This window comes from Eucyclogobius newberryi, unplaced genomic scaffold (genome assembly GCF_026437365.1).
Source record: "Eucyclogobius newberryi isolate DKJ021-1_F unplaced genomic scaffold, fEucNew1.0.hap1 SCAF_6, whole genome shotgun sequence".
Classification (NCBI taxonomy): domain Eukaryota; kingdom Metazoa; phylum Chordata; class Actinopteri; order Gobiiformes; family Gobiidae; genus Eucyclogobius; species Eucyclogobius newberryi.
Window position 1 is genome coordinate 17,816,498 of NW_027316278.1, and position 20,549 is coordinate 17,837,046.

At 39.7% G+C, this 20,549-nt stretch overlaps 1 protein-coding gene across 1 annotated transcript in view; it reads left to right on the forward strand.

The window, feature by feature from the left end:
* The window catches only part of LOC140346776 (GDNF family receptor alpha-2-like), a 51,818-nt gene extending 33,330 nt beyond the window's left edge, over nt 1-18,488 (forward strand). Inside the window, exons 5-8 of the mRNA XM_072432971.1 lie at nt 4,880-4,992; nt 6,170-6,310; nt 9,539-9,672; nt 17,534-18,488. Coding sequence (XP_072289072.1) covers nt 4,880-4,992; nt 6,170-6,310; nt 9,539-9,672; nt 17,534-17,656 — 511 coding nt within the window. The 3' untranslated portion in view covers nt 17,657-18,488. The remainder of the gene's footprint in view (nt 1-4,879; nt 4,993-6,169; nt 6,311-9,538; nt 9,673-17,533) is intronic.
* Nucleotides 18,489-20,549: the final 2,061 nt, after the last annotated feature.

Here is a 20,549-nt window from a genome sequence, read left to right on the forward strand (position 1 = left end):
TTGGGTTAGCACAATACTGTGGTTGCCTTATGACTTAAATATTTGACACAAAATAAAATAAAAGGTACATTTATTTGACCTGTTGTCTATGTTCCCTGTTTGTCTGGAAACCAAATTGAAGAACCAGTGCAAGGAACTTAAATAAATGTAAATCTTATGGTTTATTGCATATACAGCTGACACTTCTGTAATATAATTTACAGATGTGTTTTATAATGTGGAGGGGCGTGAGACTCAATAGCTTATGAGTGAAAATGTTGTACTTTTTGTCATCACTTCTCTCACTTTCTCCGCATTATCTGAAATAATGCTATTCATTGCGGCAGGTTTTAATTATACAATACCAACAGCACAGTTTGTCGAGCGGACAGGTAAGATGGATTACTTTTCCATCCGCGAATAGGCTTTTGCTTCCTGTCAGGCTAATTGTTTGTGTTTTATTGATCATAACCATGGTGCTGAATCAATGTTTTACCCACACTTACTATTTAAATAATGTGCAAAAACAAATACAATGTGAGAAGTGCAAAGAGGGAGAAATGACAATATTGTGTGAACGTTTTACCAAACGCCTGTCTAAAGGTGCAGTATGCAAATAAGCATAACAGATTTGTCAATATAATAGAGTACAGTCTTGGGAGATTGGATTATTACTGGTTTAGAAGAGCTTAATGCTTGACTGACTATTGATTATTATAGATTTTTTCAATTTAATAATATTTTTATTCAGATTTTTTTGGGTTGTTGGAAGATGAATGAGAAGGATATTATTCCCATATAGAAGACATAAACCTCTACAAATTATGTAAAGTGAGAAAAATGAGTTGCATTTAATTCCAGTACTTTCCCAACTCTAGTCTCTAAGGACATGAATGAAGAAGTATAATTATCCACCGTCTCCTGTCTTCTACAATCACTCCTTTAAATGTTTCAATCAATTATTCATGCAAATAGTATCCGCAAGCTTGGAGTCCTTTACAAAAGGAACATCTGCTCTGTGATTTTTATAGGCACCACAAACTTACTAACCTTCAATTTCAGGACACTGTGGGTCAGACTTTGTTTTAGACGAGTGGATTTTCATCACTTTCTATGACAAGAATCCCAACTGCCGGTGTAGTTTTCAGGGACAGATTTGGTCTTCTTGTTTGAGGTACACGCTGTCTGTGGACTGGCTGTTTGCCTTGTTCAAAGAGTTTTTAGGGAGTTTAGATAACCTTGAATAATCTACTCACTCGTACAAAATACACATGTGTGTGTAGTGTGGGTGGCACACATGATGTAGCATTCGATTTGGTGACATCGCACTCAATAGGAGGACTGGACCGCAAGGAGGCGGGACACTCAGAAGAATGTGAGTGTCTAAATGAGTTGCATTGCAGCTAAAGATGACTGTATTTAGATAAAAATGGTTGTATAATGAATTGGAGGTCAAGTCTGTTGGAGTTGTTGCAATACCCGGGAGAGCGAAAGGGTCAAAACAAAGTGTCAGAGCCAGAGCGCAGCTAAACTATTCATGTTGTTTGCCCAAATACCATCTGTCCACACTTGCCTTTTAGAGTATTGACCGAGTATCCCACGAGGGCTGTGACAGGCCAAGTTCAGTCATCACAATGTTGAGAGGAACATAAGGTGGACAAGTATAATAAGGGGCCAGCTCATTGCAGAGTCGCATTACATCAACATCAGCATCTGTATACTTATTATACTTATACTTATTACTGCTCCGCAATCGCAATGCCGTGGAAGTAAAAATAACTGATCGCTGATTGTGATTGTGTAGGGAAAAAGTAGGGAAAACAATGGGATCTTGTCAATCGATGAGAACATTTAAAATTTCATTTGTATTTTTAAAATGTTTGCAATTGGGCCTCTTTGATTAAGTGAGAGGTCAAAGATCATCATCATGAAGTTTTATAGCACTGTGAAGTCGACAAGACTCTAATAGGAGCAGCACGATAATGCCAGTGGAGGAAGTGTGAGCCAAATGCGCCGCAGACAGAATGGACTTTGTTTTTCTCGTTTGCTGTGTAGTAACTGCCATTACGTCGACAGCCATTGTGAGCCAATTACGATTATGCATCCAGAAGATGAGTGAGTGAAAACGGCTTCTCTATGGCCTCTAGCTGAAGAACGAGATCGCAGATAGGAGCATAAAGCAGTTAACAGAAATTATCATAAGTACAAGTTATATTTGTAGAACCCAGTGGGAAGTCTATACATTAGGGTTTTTTTCTCCAATAGTTTAATGCAGAGCAGGATATTAGAGGACTCTGAAGTGCATATCTGTTTCCTCTCCTTAGCAGTGAAACAGCTTGTTCTTCTAACTCTCATCTGATTTGAGCCCCATTGTTTGTCATGGCGCCCAGTGGTAGGAATAAGAATCCATATAAAAAGCCATTAGTTTTCTATTACTGCCACTGTAGATGGACAAGCACTCAATGCTGTGCCCAATCACTGTGTTTAAAGTGTCAGGTTGCCTTGAAAGAAGTCTACCTTAGCTGGGGCTCCCCTGCCACTTCCCCTGGGGACTGAGTGGCTGAAATGACCATAAAACTGTGTTGAGCTCGACAGCCTGTAATTTCAGCTTCGAGTGGCATTTCACCGAGGTATAATGGAAAGCCGGTGGAAGCGGGTGGCACGCGCTGCATCCCTGTGTTGGAACACCATTGTCTGAACACTCAGGACACCTCTCTAAACTTTAAATTACTGTTTTTAAGCCGTCATTGTCTGAGAGAGCTCCGCTTCTAAAAAGAAACACAGGCGTTTGTTCAGGCGCTTTAATTTCCACTGCTCTTTGCCTTGTTCTGACAAAATGTTGAATTCTTTGTTAGTATCAAAACATTGTGAAAATCAAAAAACATAAATGTCGCACAGTCTTCAGGCACAACATTCTCTCACCTTTCTTTGGTTTGTTCATAAATGTTCTTCATGATTCAAAAGTACTTAGAAAACAGGTGCAGTGGCAGATAACTGTGTTGCTCTGTCCCCTTTTTATCTATATTAACATTCACAACCACTGCGATGGCATTTGCGTGTTTGTTGTGTTGCTGCACATCTTTCTGTGTCAGCCACGCCAGAGCAAGCAGAAGGACGCTGCTTTGTGATGCACGGCTAAAGCAGGGCTGAGCATGTTAACAGCTGCTCGTTTTAAGGAAAAGAAGGAGGAGGAGAATGACTGGAGATGAATGTGCGGTAACGAAGTGAGTGGGGGTTAGCTGCTGGAGGCCTGGACCATCACACTACACTGGCTCTGTGTGGAGATACAGGAGGACAGCGGCAACATGGGCACACACAGCATTACCTCATCAGACAATATTAGCCTTGAGTAAAATTAGTGACGTCCTGATTCCCAAGAAGTCATATGGGACGTGAAATCAGGTTTTACATTGAACAGGAAACACATTCATGCTTACATCCGAAGATCATCAGGAGCTGGCACAGTTTTATAACACTGTTTACCTAACAAAATCCATGTTTGGTATCACAGGGAGACAAAAAATATATTTCCAGTATATCATAGGACAGAGGTGGGACCAAATCATTGTTTTGCAAGTCTTAAGTAAATCTCAAGTCGTTGACCTCAAGTCTGAGTCATGCTTTGATATTCACGTCCTTCCAAGTCTTTATATATATTTATATATGACAAAATGAGGAGACAGTTTGTTCCTGTAAAATTAAACATTGAAAGTATTTCAACTGCATAGAATTGTATTTTTGAGGCGAAGCATTAAGTTGTCTCAAGTCAAAGTCCCAAATCTTCAATTTATCCAAACACGATTTGCACGTCCACAATTCTGTTATAGAATGATTTTGTTTTGTTGACTAAAGTCAGGACAGATATAGGGGCATTTGACTCATATTGGATTTATCAAACAGCTTTTCCATGGCATTTCTCAATAGGAAGAAATTATCAATAATCATCTTAAAATCACCTAAAAATTGATTTAATGCTGATCATTGTGCAATTAAATTTCCTTTCAAATGTATTTGTCAACATAAGCAACTAGAACCAACATGGCAACAAGTGCCCTTTTGGTGATAAAACAGATAGTGGCATCAATCTAAAATATCATACTTGTACTTTTTTCACAGCTGAAGCTTTGACCATTAAAAACAATAGACAAACCGAGCAGAACATCCAAAGTTATATTTTAATTGGGCAAACAAACGCCATGACAGCACCAGGAAAGTTAAACCACTAAGTTCTTTATCCGATGTCACAACTAATCACAAAGCGCCACAAGGGCTCTGAAATGTGAGAAAATGACAAAATCCTCTGCATGTGAGGCTAGTCTACTGTTTGGTCACTGTTTGGTCACTGTGCCACACAAACCTCACACTGAACCGGTCAAATGGGACTCTTTGGATGACTCATTGAACAGCAGACTCTGGCACTTGTGTGGGCAACTGTGATCTGAACAGTACAGACAGAGCCACATCGCACACGTGCCTCCCCATAAACCCACTTAAATGGATTAGCAATGCCACCTCAAGGCTTTCCCAGACTTTAAGCTCTTATCACAAACATGCACTGAAACAAAACATACCATTTCTATCAGGTGAGGGAAAAGTGAGTTTGGGAGAAGTGGCTCTGATGCCCAAAACAAGTCGGATCGTTCTCAAGACAAAAGGTAGGAAATGGCTTGTTAGGGCTGTGGCGGGCTGGTTGGTATTCCACACACCTGCTGTCGAGGATCAGAAGCAGATGTTTCCTATAGTTTCCTCAGATTGATGCTGGGTACAATTGGCAGCGGGTCAGAGTAAACAGTGCCAGCAGAATTAGGTCCAGTGCTTTGAATTCACACATGGATGTAGAAGTGGATAAACCTGCCACACGCTGCCTGTTATCTCACTGTGATTTGTGTTTGCTGCCCAGGTCGCGGCTGGTGGATTTTTACGTCAACTGCGCCGAGATTCAACACACAGTGAGCAACTGCCCCAACCAAGGAAACCATCAGGCCTGTCTGGCCTCCTATGCACGACTCATAGGTTTGTTTATGTATTTTCTACCATATTTTAATCGAGTCTGCACTATTTGTGTCCCAGGCCAAGATAAACAGGCAAGAACAAATCAGAATTTCACAAGCAAACTGGAAAAGGAGGCTGATGTTTTAATAAGATGACCCCGTAGGCCTTTTAAAAAAAAGGATTTGGAAAAAAAACAAAAAACATTTTGATTTTTATCAGTTAGACAAGAGTTCTCCTTGAGGTAATTGGAGACCTTCAGCACCGAAGACTTACTTTATTAAACAGTTGTTGACCTGTTAAGTGAAATATTTAAGAGGTATTTGGTTTGTTAAGCCAGGTTTTTATTTTTTTAAGTAATGTTAATAATTTATGATAGCGAAACAGGTTGAGCATCCAGAATCAGTCCAAGTTAGAATCTTTGGGCATCAAAAGACATTCCAAAGCCTGGAGATCTCATGAAAGAGCACACGGTCAGAAAAATACATCTGAAATAAAATAATTATGATGGTTTGCTAAGAAAATGGAAAGAAAATGCTGAAATGAAAATAATTTAAGATCATCCATTTAAGCTTTTCCAGAAATGCAGTCGTCTTAAGCCAATGTTGTTCATGCACAGAAGCACAACAACGTTAAGGTCGCCGGAGGTGGAAGTGTCATGGTCTGAACCTGTTTATGTGGGAGAGAGAAAGTTGGACTGTAGTCATTGTAATGTATAATGTGTGTTATTTATACCCATGGAGGTTGATTAATTATGATTATCTCGTCCATGTGGGGATAGCAATACAACCCCAATAAATGTCTTGGGCATGTTATTTTTTCAGTGCACTAGTTTTGAAGTTTTTTAGTTACGATTCTGGCTATTCACAGAATGCACCACGCCATGCCCGCAATATGCTTCACCTCACCTCATATTTTGGCATGATCACACCTTAGTGCCACTCCCTGCCCTGTCAGCACTTGTGCAGATGCAGATGTCAGGAAACTACCGCCTCACTGCCCAAGTTAACGTTAAGACCGGGGCAAGAAACAGCACTAACAGTCAGTGCTTGCTCAGGTGCAGATGGTTTGCTTTGGTGGTGACGTTCGCTGGAGAAAATTGTCTATTTACATTTGAAGATTATATGATGGCTCTAATGTGTTACTAATGAATGCAGTCCATGATTGCCCATTAATGAATGTTTTTGCTAATGTCTCATAGGGACAGAGATGACTCCAAACTATGTGGACAGCAGCTTCTCAAACTGGACCGTAGCTCCGGCCTGTACGTGTGACGGCAGCGGAAACCAGGAGGAGGAGTGCACCAAGATCCTGCGCTACTTCACCCATAACGCCTGTCTAAGTGAGCTATCTTTATATATACATGAGTAAATATGCAGAGATGTGAGAAACTGATAGTGCTCCAATGGTCATGTAATATTGATGAACGGACAGTGCTGTCCAGCCGTAGTTTCTCTTGCTTCCATGTAGCTAAAACATGTAGCATTGATCTGATGGAACTGGAATGATTTTCTGTCGGTGTGTGTGTTATTTGAGGAAATGGATGATATGAAGACGATGGGAAAACTGAGAGTGAGGGCCTGGCATGTTCTTATTACTTGTAATTGTATTTTTCTTTACACAGTCAGAGTTTTTCTGAAAAACAGTATTTCACAAAAATAAGAACGTAGTTATTATTTCTTTTGACTGGTAGTTTAAAATCTGATGTTCAGAGCTTGTCCTAGAACATAAAAGACAGGTAAACTCTGTCTTTTTAAATACCGCAGGCAGGACACCCTTTGGATTACAACAGTAAACTACTTATAACTGTTTAACTTTTCTCATATCCAAAACGGTATCAGGGAATCAGAAATAGCTTTGCGCTGACGAGTGATCAAGTCAGAATTATGTTAAAACAATAGTATCAAAGTTTGTTGTTGCTGTGCAGTGAAGGAATGAAATGATCAGAACAAGTCTGGTCAAAAATAATAATTTACATTTACAGTCTATCTAGTTTTGGGCACCATTTTAACCTTGTCCATTCCAGTTGTGATTTACAAGTAGCAAAAAGACACAAATTACAAGTGAACGTTTTCCTGCCAGACTTTGCCGTAAGTTATCCATGGACTCTGATTCAGTTGGAATGAGATATTCTTAGGCACTGAGAAACATGTAATGGGTTATCACTCCACCATCCTTCCCTTGGGCACGGCTTTAATACAAAAGAAACCATTTGCATGTGAATTTCCTTTTCAATCTACAGGAGTTAAAGGGCTTATGCCTTGTGGAGGAAAATGTCATAAAAGAGAGCAGATTTCAGCCAAATGGAATACAGCTAAAATGTACAGTCCTCTGTACAGTGAATGGCTAGTACACAGGCTACTGCAGTATGACAAAGTTGTTAAATGCGTTTTCACTCATTGCACGCTCTGAAGAAGGAGCTGGAGTGGTGTCATCAAACCTCCACGACACTGTTGCCTTAACATGTTCTATTGTGTGGATAATGCTTTCAGACCATTTCAATAGCTTGCCGGGGTGTGCGTTTTAGCTGAGCGTGCACTTTGAAGGATGAGGCGGGGAGCTGAGGAGGCGTCCTGAAAAATAACACAAAATGCAGCTCCTCCGTTTTACAGTCACTGAGAGCGGGCCATAAATTCCACCACATCACCAGCGTGCACAAAACCACTGTACGACACAAACGTACATGCGTTCTCCCAGATCAGTTATGGCGCTGAATGCATATCACTGGTCATCTTTTTTCCCCCCAGAGAATTCACTTTTCATATTGACTGACAAAACAGAAACAGAAAACAAGCTCAGCATCCACAGTACAAGTCCAAGCAACTGGATAGTCGCAGATTTAGCATTTAATCAATGGAGCAGGAGGCTTGAAGGAACCACAAGGAAGAGTAATAGAACAGAATAAGCCCCAGAGATCTCTATTGTGTTATTTTGTCACTTTAGACCAGTGCGAGGACCCAAAGGAGGTAAAGGAGAGATCCAATGAGACCACAAAATTGTGTTTTTGCTGCCAATTTGTTTAAACCAAACTGTGTACATTGTGATACATTCAATAATTTACTTTAAGATGCAAAACAGTGTAGAGACAGTTTGGAATGTGATTGTATGCAATTCATCATAAGGAATGTTGTTGGATAAAAGTTATGATATTGGATTCTTGACATATACTTTATAAATAATGAGCCTCTACATTGGTTGATGCATATTTTTCTAGTTTATGACTTGGTTTGGCAGGATTGTGACTGTGGTAAATATTTATGATAGTTTCACATCAGTCGAGTTGCTATTTGAGAAGAAAAATTAAAAAAAAATGTACAAGTATAAAAGTGTAGAAAGTAGAGCTGGTTTCTAAAAAGGATTCAGTCTATGAATCAATAAGATAATGATAATAATAATTCTGCCAGTTTTAACAAAATCATCAAACCAAAAATTTATAAGTGTGAGGAAAATGGTCACACTGGGAAAAACATTTGTAGTAAAATCTTAACATGTTCACTTTGTGTTTGTGAAGTTTGTAGTCTAACCTGTCATTTGCACTTCAAATATATTTGAATATGTTTATCAGTACAAGAATACTTTCTCCTGTGTCCATGTCAGTGTACAGTATTATATTATGATTATCACCCTTGTGTGGTCCATTTGAAGTGGTGAGACAAACGCCATCTTCCATTTGTTTGGGAATATTCCATATTTGATCAGTCACATAAATCTAAATTCAAACTCTGCATGCCGACCCTATAATGGATGTTGGTTGCCAGGCAATTACATGGGCTGTCTTCTCTTTGGCTGAACAAAGAGGAACAGGGCCTGTGTTTTAAAGGGATGAGCAGTGAAAAGGTACTCGGGCCCTGTTCGAGCACATCGAGCTGGAAAGCCCACTGAACAGGATTTATCACATTTTGCAGATGCTCTTACACACATTAAAAATACATAACCAACACAATATGGCTGCTCACTGCTGTTGGTGTCGGAGCCGTGTGAGCGTCATAAACAGAACTACAAATGCACTGTTTTTACCACTGTTTTATATCATTATGTTTCTTTGGGTTTTGCACTCAGAAGGAGGTGCTTTTGCCAGCTCCTGGACATGTGCATTGACCACTCACTTTCCATGGAAAATGAGTAATAACAATGAATTTCAAGTAATCCAACAAACAAATTAAACTTTTAGACATCAAAATTGTAAACACTGCGGTTTTAGATCTAAATTGTGCACAGTGAGTCTCCATCGGTGTCTTCAGGAATGATAATGACATAAACATATCGAACTGTGAAAGCATCGGTGTCTAAATAACCAACGCTTGTACTTGGAGACAACTTGAAAGTTATTCCCAAGCAATGCATTTTACAACCTTCATATTTCTGATGTTGATTAGTCTGCCGCATACGTTTTTCTCTCGTCGATAAATCTCAAAGACTTTTTTCCCCTGCTCCCGCACCCCTCATTTTCCCGTGGCTGCCAAAGCTTGGGCAGAACACCAAGATGTTGACTTAAGGCTGTCTGGCTGCTCACTGGCTTATAGGAGCGATTCAGTCCAAAAACAAATGACTTCTGTTTGCGTCCCCACAGAGAACGCCATCCAGGCCTTCGGCTACGGGATCGAGAACACGGCCAGCAGAAGCACGTCTGTCCCGGGACCCCAGGTGACTGTGCTGAGGTCAGAGCTGCCTGTTACACCAAGGACTGACGGGTACATCAGCAAGGTAAATACACTTTAGATATGGCACACGAGTGTACGAGAGAAATATCTGAGGTACTTTGTCATTCAGGTATAGAAAGGGAAATGTACCGTGTCCTAACGAGTCCTACAGTTGTGAAGAGAGGCTTTTGAAGGTTCATTTATTGAATTTCCTTTATTTTTTTAACAGGACAACTTGCAGTTACATAATGCCAAGGTCAAATATGCTTGTACAAGATTATAGCTCATTTCCATCTGCAGTTCTTCATAAAGAAGTAGGAAAAGTGCAACAACACTCGTACTTTCTCTGAGCCTCAGTCAGTCACGTCACTCACACATCTTCCCTTTCACACATTATATTACAGTGCAGCTATAGAAACAGCCTATTTCTGTTCCAATTACAATATTATCTATATAATAGTTTAACAGCACAATTCACGCATTGAAAATGCACGGTGCTATATAAAGAGCTCTGGCATACATTACCATTATAGAATGCACTTATGTAAGGTACGGCCACACCTGCCTGTCTGAGCCTGATCTCATCTGATCCCGGCGATTCTGAGCTGGACGAAAGACTGTAAACTGTCATTGTGTCCTCAGGCAAGACATGTGACCCACACTGCCTGGTATGAATCGGGTGTGAGTGCATGATGGTGATGAGCCTCGCCTCCATCCGACTGTAGCAACTGTGGCTACAACACAATCACGCGTGTGGGTGCGTGCGTGCGTGTGTGTGTGTGTGTGTGTGTGTGCATTTGTGTGCGTGTGTGTGTGTGTGTGTGTGTGTGCGTGTGTGTGTGCGCGTGCGTGTGTGTGTAATACTGCATTGTTCTTGCGACACTAGTTGTCACATGAGGTTTGATGAATGAACTCTTAGAGGCGAAGGATCCAGATTGTGGATAATCTTGTAAACCATTTTGACTTGGGAGAAAGAAAAACATTTTCAAAGCTCAACAATTTAAATGTTTGTTTGTTTGTTTGTTTGTTTGTTATCTTGTCCAGACTTGTTTTATACGTGTTTACATAGTGACACTTGCCGTTTCAGTGTAGTTTTGTTGGTTGTGACCAACTTGAGATGCAATTATGAAAATGTGGAAAGATCATAACGTGTTTAAGTAACTTTTAGCTGCTTCAATAGAAGATGAGTCTCTTACGATTTTGAAGTTTGCCAGGTTGAATGCCAACATTTTAGATGTTTTCTTAACACGTTTTAATAATGGGTTAGGATTAACCGATGGCCTTGGAATTTACTGACATTGTGAATAGTTTTACCATTTATCGTCACACTGGAATGGATCAGATATTTTCTTTTATGGGAGAAATATGAGATACGAGTATATTTTTACCATCAATACAGCTACTAGAGACATGAACACTCTGCGCAATGTGGCAGATTTGTCCATTAAAACCTGCCTTTACTTCAGTACAAGAATCAAATAGTCGTGAGTTGGCGTCATATTGACAGTGCAAGGCCACATTGAGCCTTATCGAGTGCATAGCATAAAACCTGTGAGACGAGTTGAAGGAAAGTGAGAAGAGTTGGAGAAGGGCACATTCTGTAACAAGGTGATGGATAGATACAGATAACCACATAGAAATGTTGACAGTGATAGAACTGGAGCTTTTCGCTGCTCCGACTATGCAAGGAATGGACAATTTCACAACCATTTGACTATTTAAAATCATATTATACATTAAACCCTAAATATGGTAGATATGTTTTAAACTACTACTTTAACTGTATTACCAGTCTGATTTCACTGCAATTACCACAACAAGTACCATTTTATTGACCACACTGTTAATGTTTTAAAATACGTCATTCAAATGTTTATCAAACGTTTTCCTTATATAGAAAAAAGAACCACAAAAACAGAACCAGTGAGAGATTTATTACCAAATGCACACATTGAAACATTTAATGACGCAGACACAAGCAAACAACAGTGTGCTGCTCCCGCTCGTTCGCCCCAAAAAATGTTTCCACATGTAGCAACGTCCATCGTGTTTCCCGTCCACATCAGAGAAGAGGTCTGAGGTTCACTCCACATTCCAAACCAGCCGAGCCCATGTCCCCACTCAGAGCTGGACTGGTCAATTTGTCCTCTGCATTTGACCAATGCTTCAATGGCACCCGGGCATTTCAGTGCGGCATCCGGGGGCCCATCTCCAGACCTAATTTGACCTATTGTACATGTTTTTAAGGAACTTGTTAGTATCATTAATCGAACATATATTGACACTACTTGAGACATCTTGGTTACAGTTACTACACCACACTCTATTCCAACGTCAAATCGGATACTGATTCTTGAGAGAGCATATTCTTATTTATGCTTTTATACTGGAGTTCTGCTGAATTCACAAAAGTCTAACCTCTTTAACAGTGAATCAACATTAAGCACACTTAGATAATCCTGGGCTTAATTGCGTAATGTGGGTCAATAGATAAAGAAGTGAATTTTAAAGTATTTTTCAGACTTACAGACTTAAGTCTTATATTTTTGATAAAGAAAGGATTTTGTGAAAAGACTAACCTCTAAACACTGCAGCTTCCACATTATGCATTATGTTTGTTAAAGTCATTGGCAAATCAGGCCCAATTTTTTATAATACGGTAGTTTATGCTACACCCCGGATGATGACATTTGGATGAAATCGTTATATATAAATATTTTCTCAGCTCCACAATGGAATGATGGAGAAACGAAGAAGGTGGGGGTTTAATCTGGATTAGAGCTGCTAAAATACTGGCCCAGGGCTTGTACTCTGCTGCAGACTGTAGCAGTCACCTCTGACTGGCTGGTTCTCTGTCTGACAGAGAGAAATATAGTTCTTATGCAGCACCAGTTTGTCGTTTATTAGTGCAGTGCCTCATTTTCTGCTCAAATAAAACGTGACAATGACAGAAGCATATAATCTCCCAGAGAAGTCCACGTTATCTCCCCACACAAAAACATTTCAGCCTTCACTGAAGAAAGACCTTTTCCTGTCTTTAAACTGAGCGATTGAGTTAAATGAGTTTTCACAGTGAAGAATGTTTGAGTTTCACAGATGTATTTTAGATGTGTTTCGCTGCTGCTGGTTAAAGACAATTGTGTTTTTCACCTGTAGCTTGCAGACTGCTTGAACTGTGAAACTGTAACACGTAATGATGCCCTTTTATACTCACTTATGACAATTTACCAAGATCATGTTCACTATTATAAGATAAGATAAGATAAGATATTCCTTTATTGTCCACACATGGGGAAATTCCATTGTTGCAATGCATCCAATACAGAGGAAAAGGACAGATAACTTATAGGAAGTTTATACTCTTTTAAACAAAACTCTTATAAACAAATACTCCTATAGACAGAACCTCTCATTTCTTAATAAGGAATGGACGGGAAAAATAAAGATAAAATAAGATCAAAACAGCTAGCGTAAGACAAAATAATACTAATAATAATGGTAACTTACCTGTAACTATAAAAACATGTCTTTGATGACTTGATTTATACAACAAACTGATTTTACTTTGTTGTTTCCTTGGACCCTTTGCTTTCAAATGTCATCCCAGCTTTTAACTCCCATTTGCACTGTCTATAAACATGTTAAACTGACAGTATCCACAAGAGCAAATGTACATTGTAAAAGAATGGCTTCACATTAAGACGTTTGTTTCTGGGGTTTTCCAGGGCCTTGTGCAGTCATTAAATGGTCACAGTGCAAAAGAGTCATGCATTGTCCTTTACTCACTGGCTCTCATTGTTGTGAAGACAGCAAATTAAAACCTTAGAAATATGTGACGAGGAGAATTAATGAAGGAGCAGGCCTGATAACAATAACAGTGTGTATGCTGGGTAAAGGTGGGAGACGCAGGGGGAATTGGCTCAGTGCATGTGTGTGTGAGGTATTGATGCACTGTCTGGCACTGGCGCTGTGTTTAATTTATTGTAAAAATGGTAATTAGGAAACAATAAGACGTGTGATTACTCAAGCAGGAACTTTATAATTAGGGAGGAAGCTGCAAGGGACATTTTGGGCAACCCGGCATCTTTAGACAAGTATGCTCTGGCAATTAAAAATGGTCAAACTTCCATGACAGATAAATTGGGGGGAGTGTGGCTTTCGGTTGGGAGTTGGCTAAAGATCTGATGTGTGTAAATCTGAAAAAACCCAACATGCACCTGGATCAAAAGGAATACAAATTAAGTTTATACATAGATATTTAATTTTGGGTAAATTTCGTGTCCTCGTTATATATTCATAGCCATAAACGTGTAATGAAGCGGGAGACGGTCGAGGTTGCATTATGTGTAACTTTAAAGGGGGGAAAAAGACCTCATTACACAAAAGTAGGAGGTTGGTAATTAATGTACGGTAAAGAATTTGTGAATAAGCTCAAAGTGGAAGCACATGAGACAAAGCATAGCAGGTGTGTGAGTGACAGCTGCTGCTGCCTGGGATTAAGCCTTTCCACGTCATTCATTGAGCATTTTACTCTTTCATACTGTTTTCTGCTCATTTAGATGCATTATTATTCAACATGTCAGTCACACTACTTACACCTTTTTCCTATGCGGCTGAGTGAGTGCTGGTCCTCAGAGCATTTCAGCCTTACTGTATACAGGACGGTGTTGATGGGAGAAAACTGTAAATGTCTTGTTTGTATTCCCAGGACCGGCGTGGGCCTCGATGAGATAAAATGGATTTTCTCTGGGCCCTGATGTGAATTTTAATGTCCCCTTACATTTATTCACAATACCTTTTCACTTACAATAGCATACACTGTCGATGTGTTAATTTTGTGGGACTAGAATTACCCTGTTACATTCCAAGTCATTTGTTGATTTTCTGCTTGGCTGGATCAAATTGCCTGCGTAACTCAGGATAACTCGATAAGTTGGAGGGGGTGATGCCCTGCAATTGTACTGTAAAAAGGCAAACGACGGTCGATAGCAAAAACACAATTGGTTTTGTTACAATTGGTGTCGTACACATAGTTACACACAGTTACCCCGATGCTCTTGGGTGAGGGAGCGGTTGTAGATCAGAGCATTTCCACCTTGTCTGTACCGGTCACGGTTTATGAACTGGACTGCAGTGGATCCCAGAGCAGACCAGAGTGTGTGTGTGTGTGTGTGTCTGTGTGTGTGTGTGTGTGTGTCTGTGTGTGTGTGTGTGTGTGTCTGTGTGTGTGTGTGTGTGTGTCTGTGTGTGTGTGTGTGTGTCTGTGTGTGTGTGTGTCTGTGTGTGTGTGTGTCTGTGTGTGTGTGTGTGTCTGTGTGTGTGTGTGTCTGTGTGTGTGTGTGTGTCTGTGTGTGTGTGTGTGTCTGTGTGTGTGTGTCTGTGTGTCTGTGTGTATCTGTGTGTGTGTGTGTCTGTGTGTGTGTGTGTGTGTCTGTGTGTGTGTGTGTCTGTGTGTGTCTGTGTGTGTGTGTCTGTGTGTGTGTGTGTCTGTGTGTGTCTGTGTGTGTGTCTGTGTGTGTGTGTCTGTGTGTCTGTGTGTGTGTGTCTGTGTGTCTGTGTGTGTGTGTCTGTGTGTATCTGTGTGTCTGTGTGGAGGCGATCTGGACTCATGTCAACAGGCTGCTGCAACACATCACTGCCCCTGCTAATTAATTGGCTTTTAGTGGAGGATGTCTTTTTGTGCATTGTCAGGCGAGCTATGGCTTCAATGCCTCTGTTTCTGGCAACTATCTCTTAACCATTTTTAGGAAACACTAATTGTATGGTGACTGGTAGAAAATGACCATGGTTTACAAGACATTTGCTATTTTGCCATTTATGTTTGTTTTATACCTTTATCCACTCGCAAAGCATTTATAATCATTTGAAAATTAATAGCAAATCAAAGTAATTTGTTCTATGCGGAAAGTGTAAAACTGCCAAATGTGTCGAAACTGTAGAAGGGGCCAAGTTCTGATTTATTTTATGTTTTGTTATTTTTTAAATACATTTTAAGCAACATGTTATTAATGGATAAACAATGACTATGTTTTTCACATTTGTCTGTTTTTAATTTTGAAATAACAGTATTTTATTTCTTGTTACCTCCCCTGTGGTGTTGTGGGAATTACTTTTTGATTCTCAGCACTTAATTTGAACTTGTAACTATTGGTTTATTAAATGGAAAAGATTAAGAAAGGAAGGAGCAATATTCACACACATGGAGCACACATTACATTTGGTATTTTAAATAATTTTTTCTTGTAATAGCTAAAGTAAAATGAGTAAAATGGTTTACTTTTGACAGTGATTTGGACAGACACTGCAATTACACGAGACACAATGTTTAAGACTAATTAAAGAGATATATTCATGAATAGTTTTTGCTTTCGTTACATCGCAGTAAGTCACAGCAACAAGATGACATTTTTCACGACCCCTGTGATGTGCTTTGAAAATGTTGCCCTTGTAAATAGAGTAGGACTGGGAGGCAAACGATTCTGCTTCGTGTCACATAAATACGCGGGGATTGAAAGAAATCCTCACAATTCCATGTAAAAGCATGTAATGTAGCCTCTGTAATAAGAAAGTGAAAATGAGGAAATGAGGGACCGGAGGCAGCGCAGTTAAGTGTTTCATTTTTGTCTCGTATATTAAGGTAAACAGTGCAGCGCTTTGATCTATTGTTCTCAGTCAAACAAGGGTCTTACTTGTTGGAGGTCCGCGCTATCAGTAATTCATGCTTTATGAAAAATTGAACGAAATCCACGGCTACTGTTGGCTTTACCAGTGTGTGTCTGGCTTTGTAGACTGTTTTTCTTGTAAATAAAGTCTGTAATGATGGCTTTAAAACTGTTTAGAGCACGCTGGCACAACCTAAAAGAGCTTATGAAAAAAGAAATGTCATTGCAATAAGCGTGGCTTTGGTGCCAGCTTGTTTAAGGAGCACGGAGCATAGCAAGCAGCAGGGACCTGGAAAACACTTCAGTACAAACATTTTGGAGATCAAATGTCTCTAAGGTCTACCAGAGACACATGTGTGTTGCTTTGATACTTTTCTTAATCCTTTACAGCTAATCTTGGTGACAAAATTCCAAGATTTCAGTTATTTTAAGATGCATCAGCTCAAAATTGCCCAAATTTCCACAGCGCATCTTTTAGCCGGTCGTAAAGAACACACCACACCAGTTTTATCCTTGTTGCATTGGCTCCCCATTCATTTTAAAATGTAAATGTAATTGTACTGGCGGGGGTACATCTCAGACCTCATTGTTCCCTCTACACTCCCGTGCGCTCGCTGAGGTCAGTGGGCCAGCTCCAATTTGACTGGCAACTGGGGCTTTTCTGTGGTTAGTCCCAAACTCTTCTGCCCCTTCACTTGATGCGTTTCAGTCTTGTTTAAAAACGTTTTACTCACTTGCAGAAACGAGCGGCCTTCTGTCGTTTATGGATTTTATTTTCTATAGTTTTCTATTGCTAATGTCATTATTTTCATTTATTTTCCTCTTATTCTAATGCTATTAATGTGGTTTAAAGTGATTATTGATGTTGTGTTCAATAAGTGCAACACTTTGAAGACCTTATCTTAGTAAAAATGTGCTGTATAAATAAATTAAATTGGATTGGATGATTTGTGTAAGTTGTTAAAACTATAAGAATTATTATTACAACTCATTTACTCTTTTCCATTGCTTTTATATAATTTAGGGAGCTGGTACTGGACAAAGTGAACCCTAGAGTCCTTGACAAGTCAGTGAATTTACTGACACATGGTATTAACACACATATCAGAGCATTTAGGAGACCAAACCACATGTTGTTGCCAGCACCCCACCTCATTTCTCCTGGTCTGATGTCTTGTCTCACCTCCTCCCCCTCAGTAAATGTCACACGAGGAGAATCTGATTCATGTCTAACCTTTACGCGTCTTTGTCCCCCCTGCACAGTTCCCCGAGTCGAGCCACGACCCGATGGAGCCCCCCGGTCTGCTGGAAGACGGCAGCTCCTCTGTGCGCGCCGGTGCCTGGCTGGTCCTGTTGGCTCTGCTCATGACCCAGCACGCCGTATAGAAGCACCACAAGAGGAGAGAGCCAACCAGGTCATCCACCCACAAGCTGATCCTGAGAGCGGAAGGTGTGATTTCTGTTGAGTGCTAAATGCGATTCTAGGGGGGGTAAAAAGGATTGCGGAAAAAATGAAAACAGGAAAAAAGAAAAAAAAAATCAAATGCAAAATATACAGAGACTTTGTGTTGTCTATTTCATGTATTGTGAAGGCGGAACCAAACTGTCTGTGAGCTTTAAGAGAAGAGACACTTGGATATTCCTGCTGCCGCCACCGGACTAAAGCTGAACATGTCAAAGACTTTTGTGCACCAAAGGAAAAGAGAAAATATTTATGAAGTTGTTGCAAAAGCAAAACAGACAATTGAGGCAACGTTGGAGGAGAGATTCTTATATGTGACTGTTTTTTTGGTTTGTTTGTTTTTGCTTTGAATCTTGACCAATCAGAGGACGGCCACAGGGGTGTGATGACATCATCGTGTAAACTTGAAGCTGTACTCTTGCGTGTCATACGTGTTGCTATAGTAACTGTGACCATACCATGCAGCCCGTTGATTTGCTTCTCTATCGGACTTTGGACAAAATGACTGAAATCGTTACAGTTGTCATTTGAGATGTCGTGGTCATATAATGTCACTGGTCACTATGTATATATTTCTTTCCAACCTTAACCTAGAAGTATTCACTCTAAATGGACATTACCTGTACTGAGTGTATTCAGTACCAACATGCAACTCCTATCTATGTCTTGAGAAGGTTTGATCACAACCAGTGTAAACATGGGTACAATTAAAACAATCTCGAAGCTGCTTGAAAAGCCATAAACAGTGTATGACTATTGTACCGTATTTTAATGTTATTACCATGACATTTACGTGAAGGAAGATGGCCAGCAGGGGGAGTGTTGAGCCCCCTGAGAGGACACAGGTAATGAAACAATCGCAGTAGCCCTGGGTGGTTTAACGTATTAAAAGACTATGTGTGTAATCTTGCATAATAATGGCAGTCAGGCAATCAGAATTAAACATTCACTCTACAGCTTTCCTAAGTCGTATCCTGTGGTTAAATTTGACGGCTCACATTTTGCTGTTGCCTTGGTGAACAATAAAGAGACAAAATGAGTATTGAGAAATTTTGCATATTGAGAAATTCTGCAATTCCTTTGAATTATAATTATGGAGTTGGAAGTCTCTTTTGTGCTTTAGACATTTTTGGTATTCATTGTGATAATTACACAAATATGTCCTTCAGCTCAGTTTCACCTTCAACTACTGCAAATCACCCACCCAAGTATGGAGGCCACACACGGACAGATAAACAAATAGGTTCTAAACCAGATGCCCTACCGGACCTTCTCCATTTACCAGGGCCTGGCACAAAACACATGACTCCTACTGACAAAATTACACTTCTAATTCTTATAATAACAGAGCCAAGATTTAGGATTCAAAACGCATCTTCCATTTGAACCAGACGTTGTTCATAAGAAATTGCAAGTCTAAAATCCGCCCATTACTTTTTACAAACACGAGCGATTTGTGATACAAGACATTTGACATTTGATTACAAGACCATTTGAAACTACCACTGTCCTCAAAGTCATTGTGTTTGACTTTTAGCAAATTATAACTCTGCCTAAAATGTAACTTGTCATGTTTATGCTACATTCAAACACACATTTTCTGCGCTGACCAGGCATTATATGATTTTATACAGTAAGACAATGTAATTAAAAAAATGTTTGTCATGAGATAATACAAAACATGCCACATAAATGCTGGCTACTGAGAAATATGACCCACACATTTAGCCTGCTCTGATTATCTTTCAGAAAAACACTTGTCAAATCAGCCTTGGACCACTGTGTTTTGGTTACTGAGCACACTCTGTATACAGCGCGGCCCAATGTCGCATTTGGAAGAAATTAGAACCATTTTCCCAAATGGTAAGTTTACTATTTTAGTCTGATGAGAGGTCTCAAACGTCAAACACTTCAGTGAGTTGTTTATCTTGTTTCAAGTGAGCCACCATATTCAGCCCTTTTGTAAACTCACAATTTATGATGTTTTAGCCCAGTGTGGTTTGCTCCAAACCCCAAAGCAAATACAAAGTACAACCAGCGCTGCAAGTAAAACACATAGTTCTTTTCTCAAACGTGGTCAAATCACACCTATAAATACAACTTTTTTATCATTTATCCTGTTCAGCGTTTAGTTTATATTTATATGTTTGTTTATATATAATACAGTTACTTTTATTGCCATGGCATCGATGCTACATTTTCATCTCCCTGAAACCCATGGATAGTTGAGAGTAGTTCCAGTTCTAGTTGTCCTCAGATGTCGGATCTTCTAACCGATGACATAATGTGGCACTGGAACACTCACATCTCAGAATTCCTACTTGGAAACAGTTCAGAGTGAATCCGGGGCAGACAATCCAACATGTCGCAATCTACGTTTGGATAAAGTTTAACTATTGACAGTTCAAATATTGATAGTCCTTGTTATTTTCCCAGAAGTTTGTCTCCACTGTCGCTCCTGAGCTGCCTTTGAGCAGCTGTCGTAATAAATGTAATGTTGCGCTAATGTTGCTAACGTCTATGCTACTCAGAAATCCTGTCAACACGAGCAGAAAATCACTCTCAAACATTGATTCATAATTTTCAGTTGTATTAACACTTGATTTTGAGCACTTTCCTCTTCTTTAATGATTTGATTAGTGTTGTTACAGCACATAATCTGTAATATGCTGCTCACTGTTTTTCCGACTTGACATCTGGAATACCGAAACTCAGAGAAAACGTTCTCGCCAAAGGTCCGAGTTCTTACCTCTGAGGATAAATGGAAGTGTTACATCATTTAATCCTGTTATTTTCTTTTTTTTTCTTTTTCTGAAT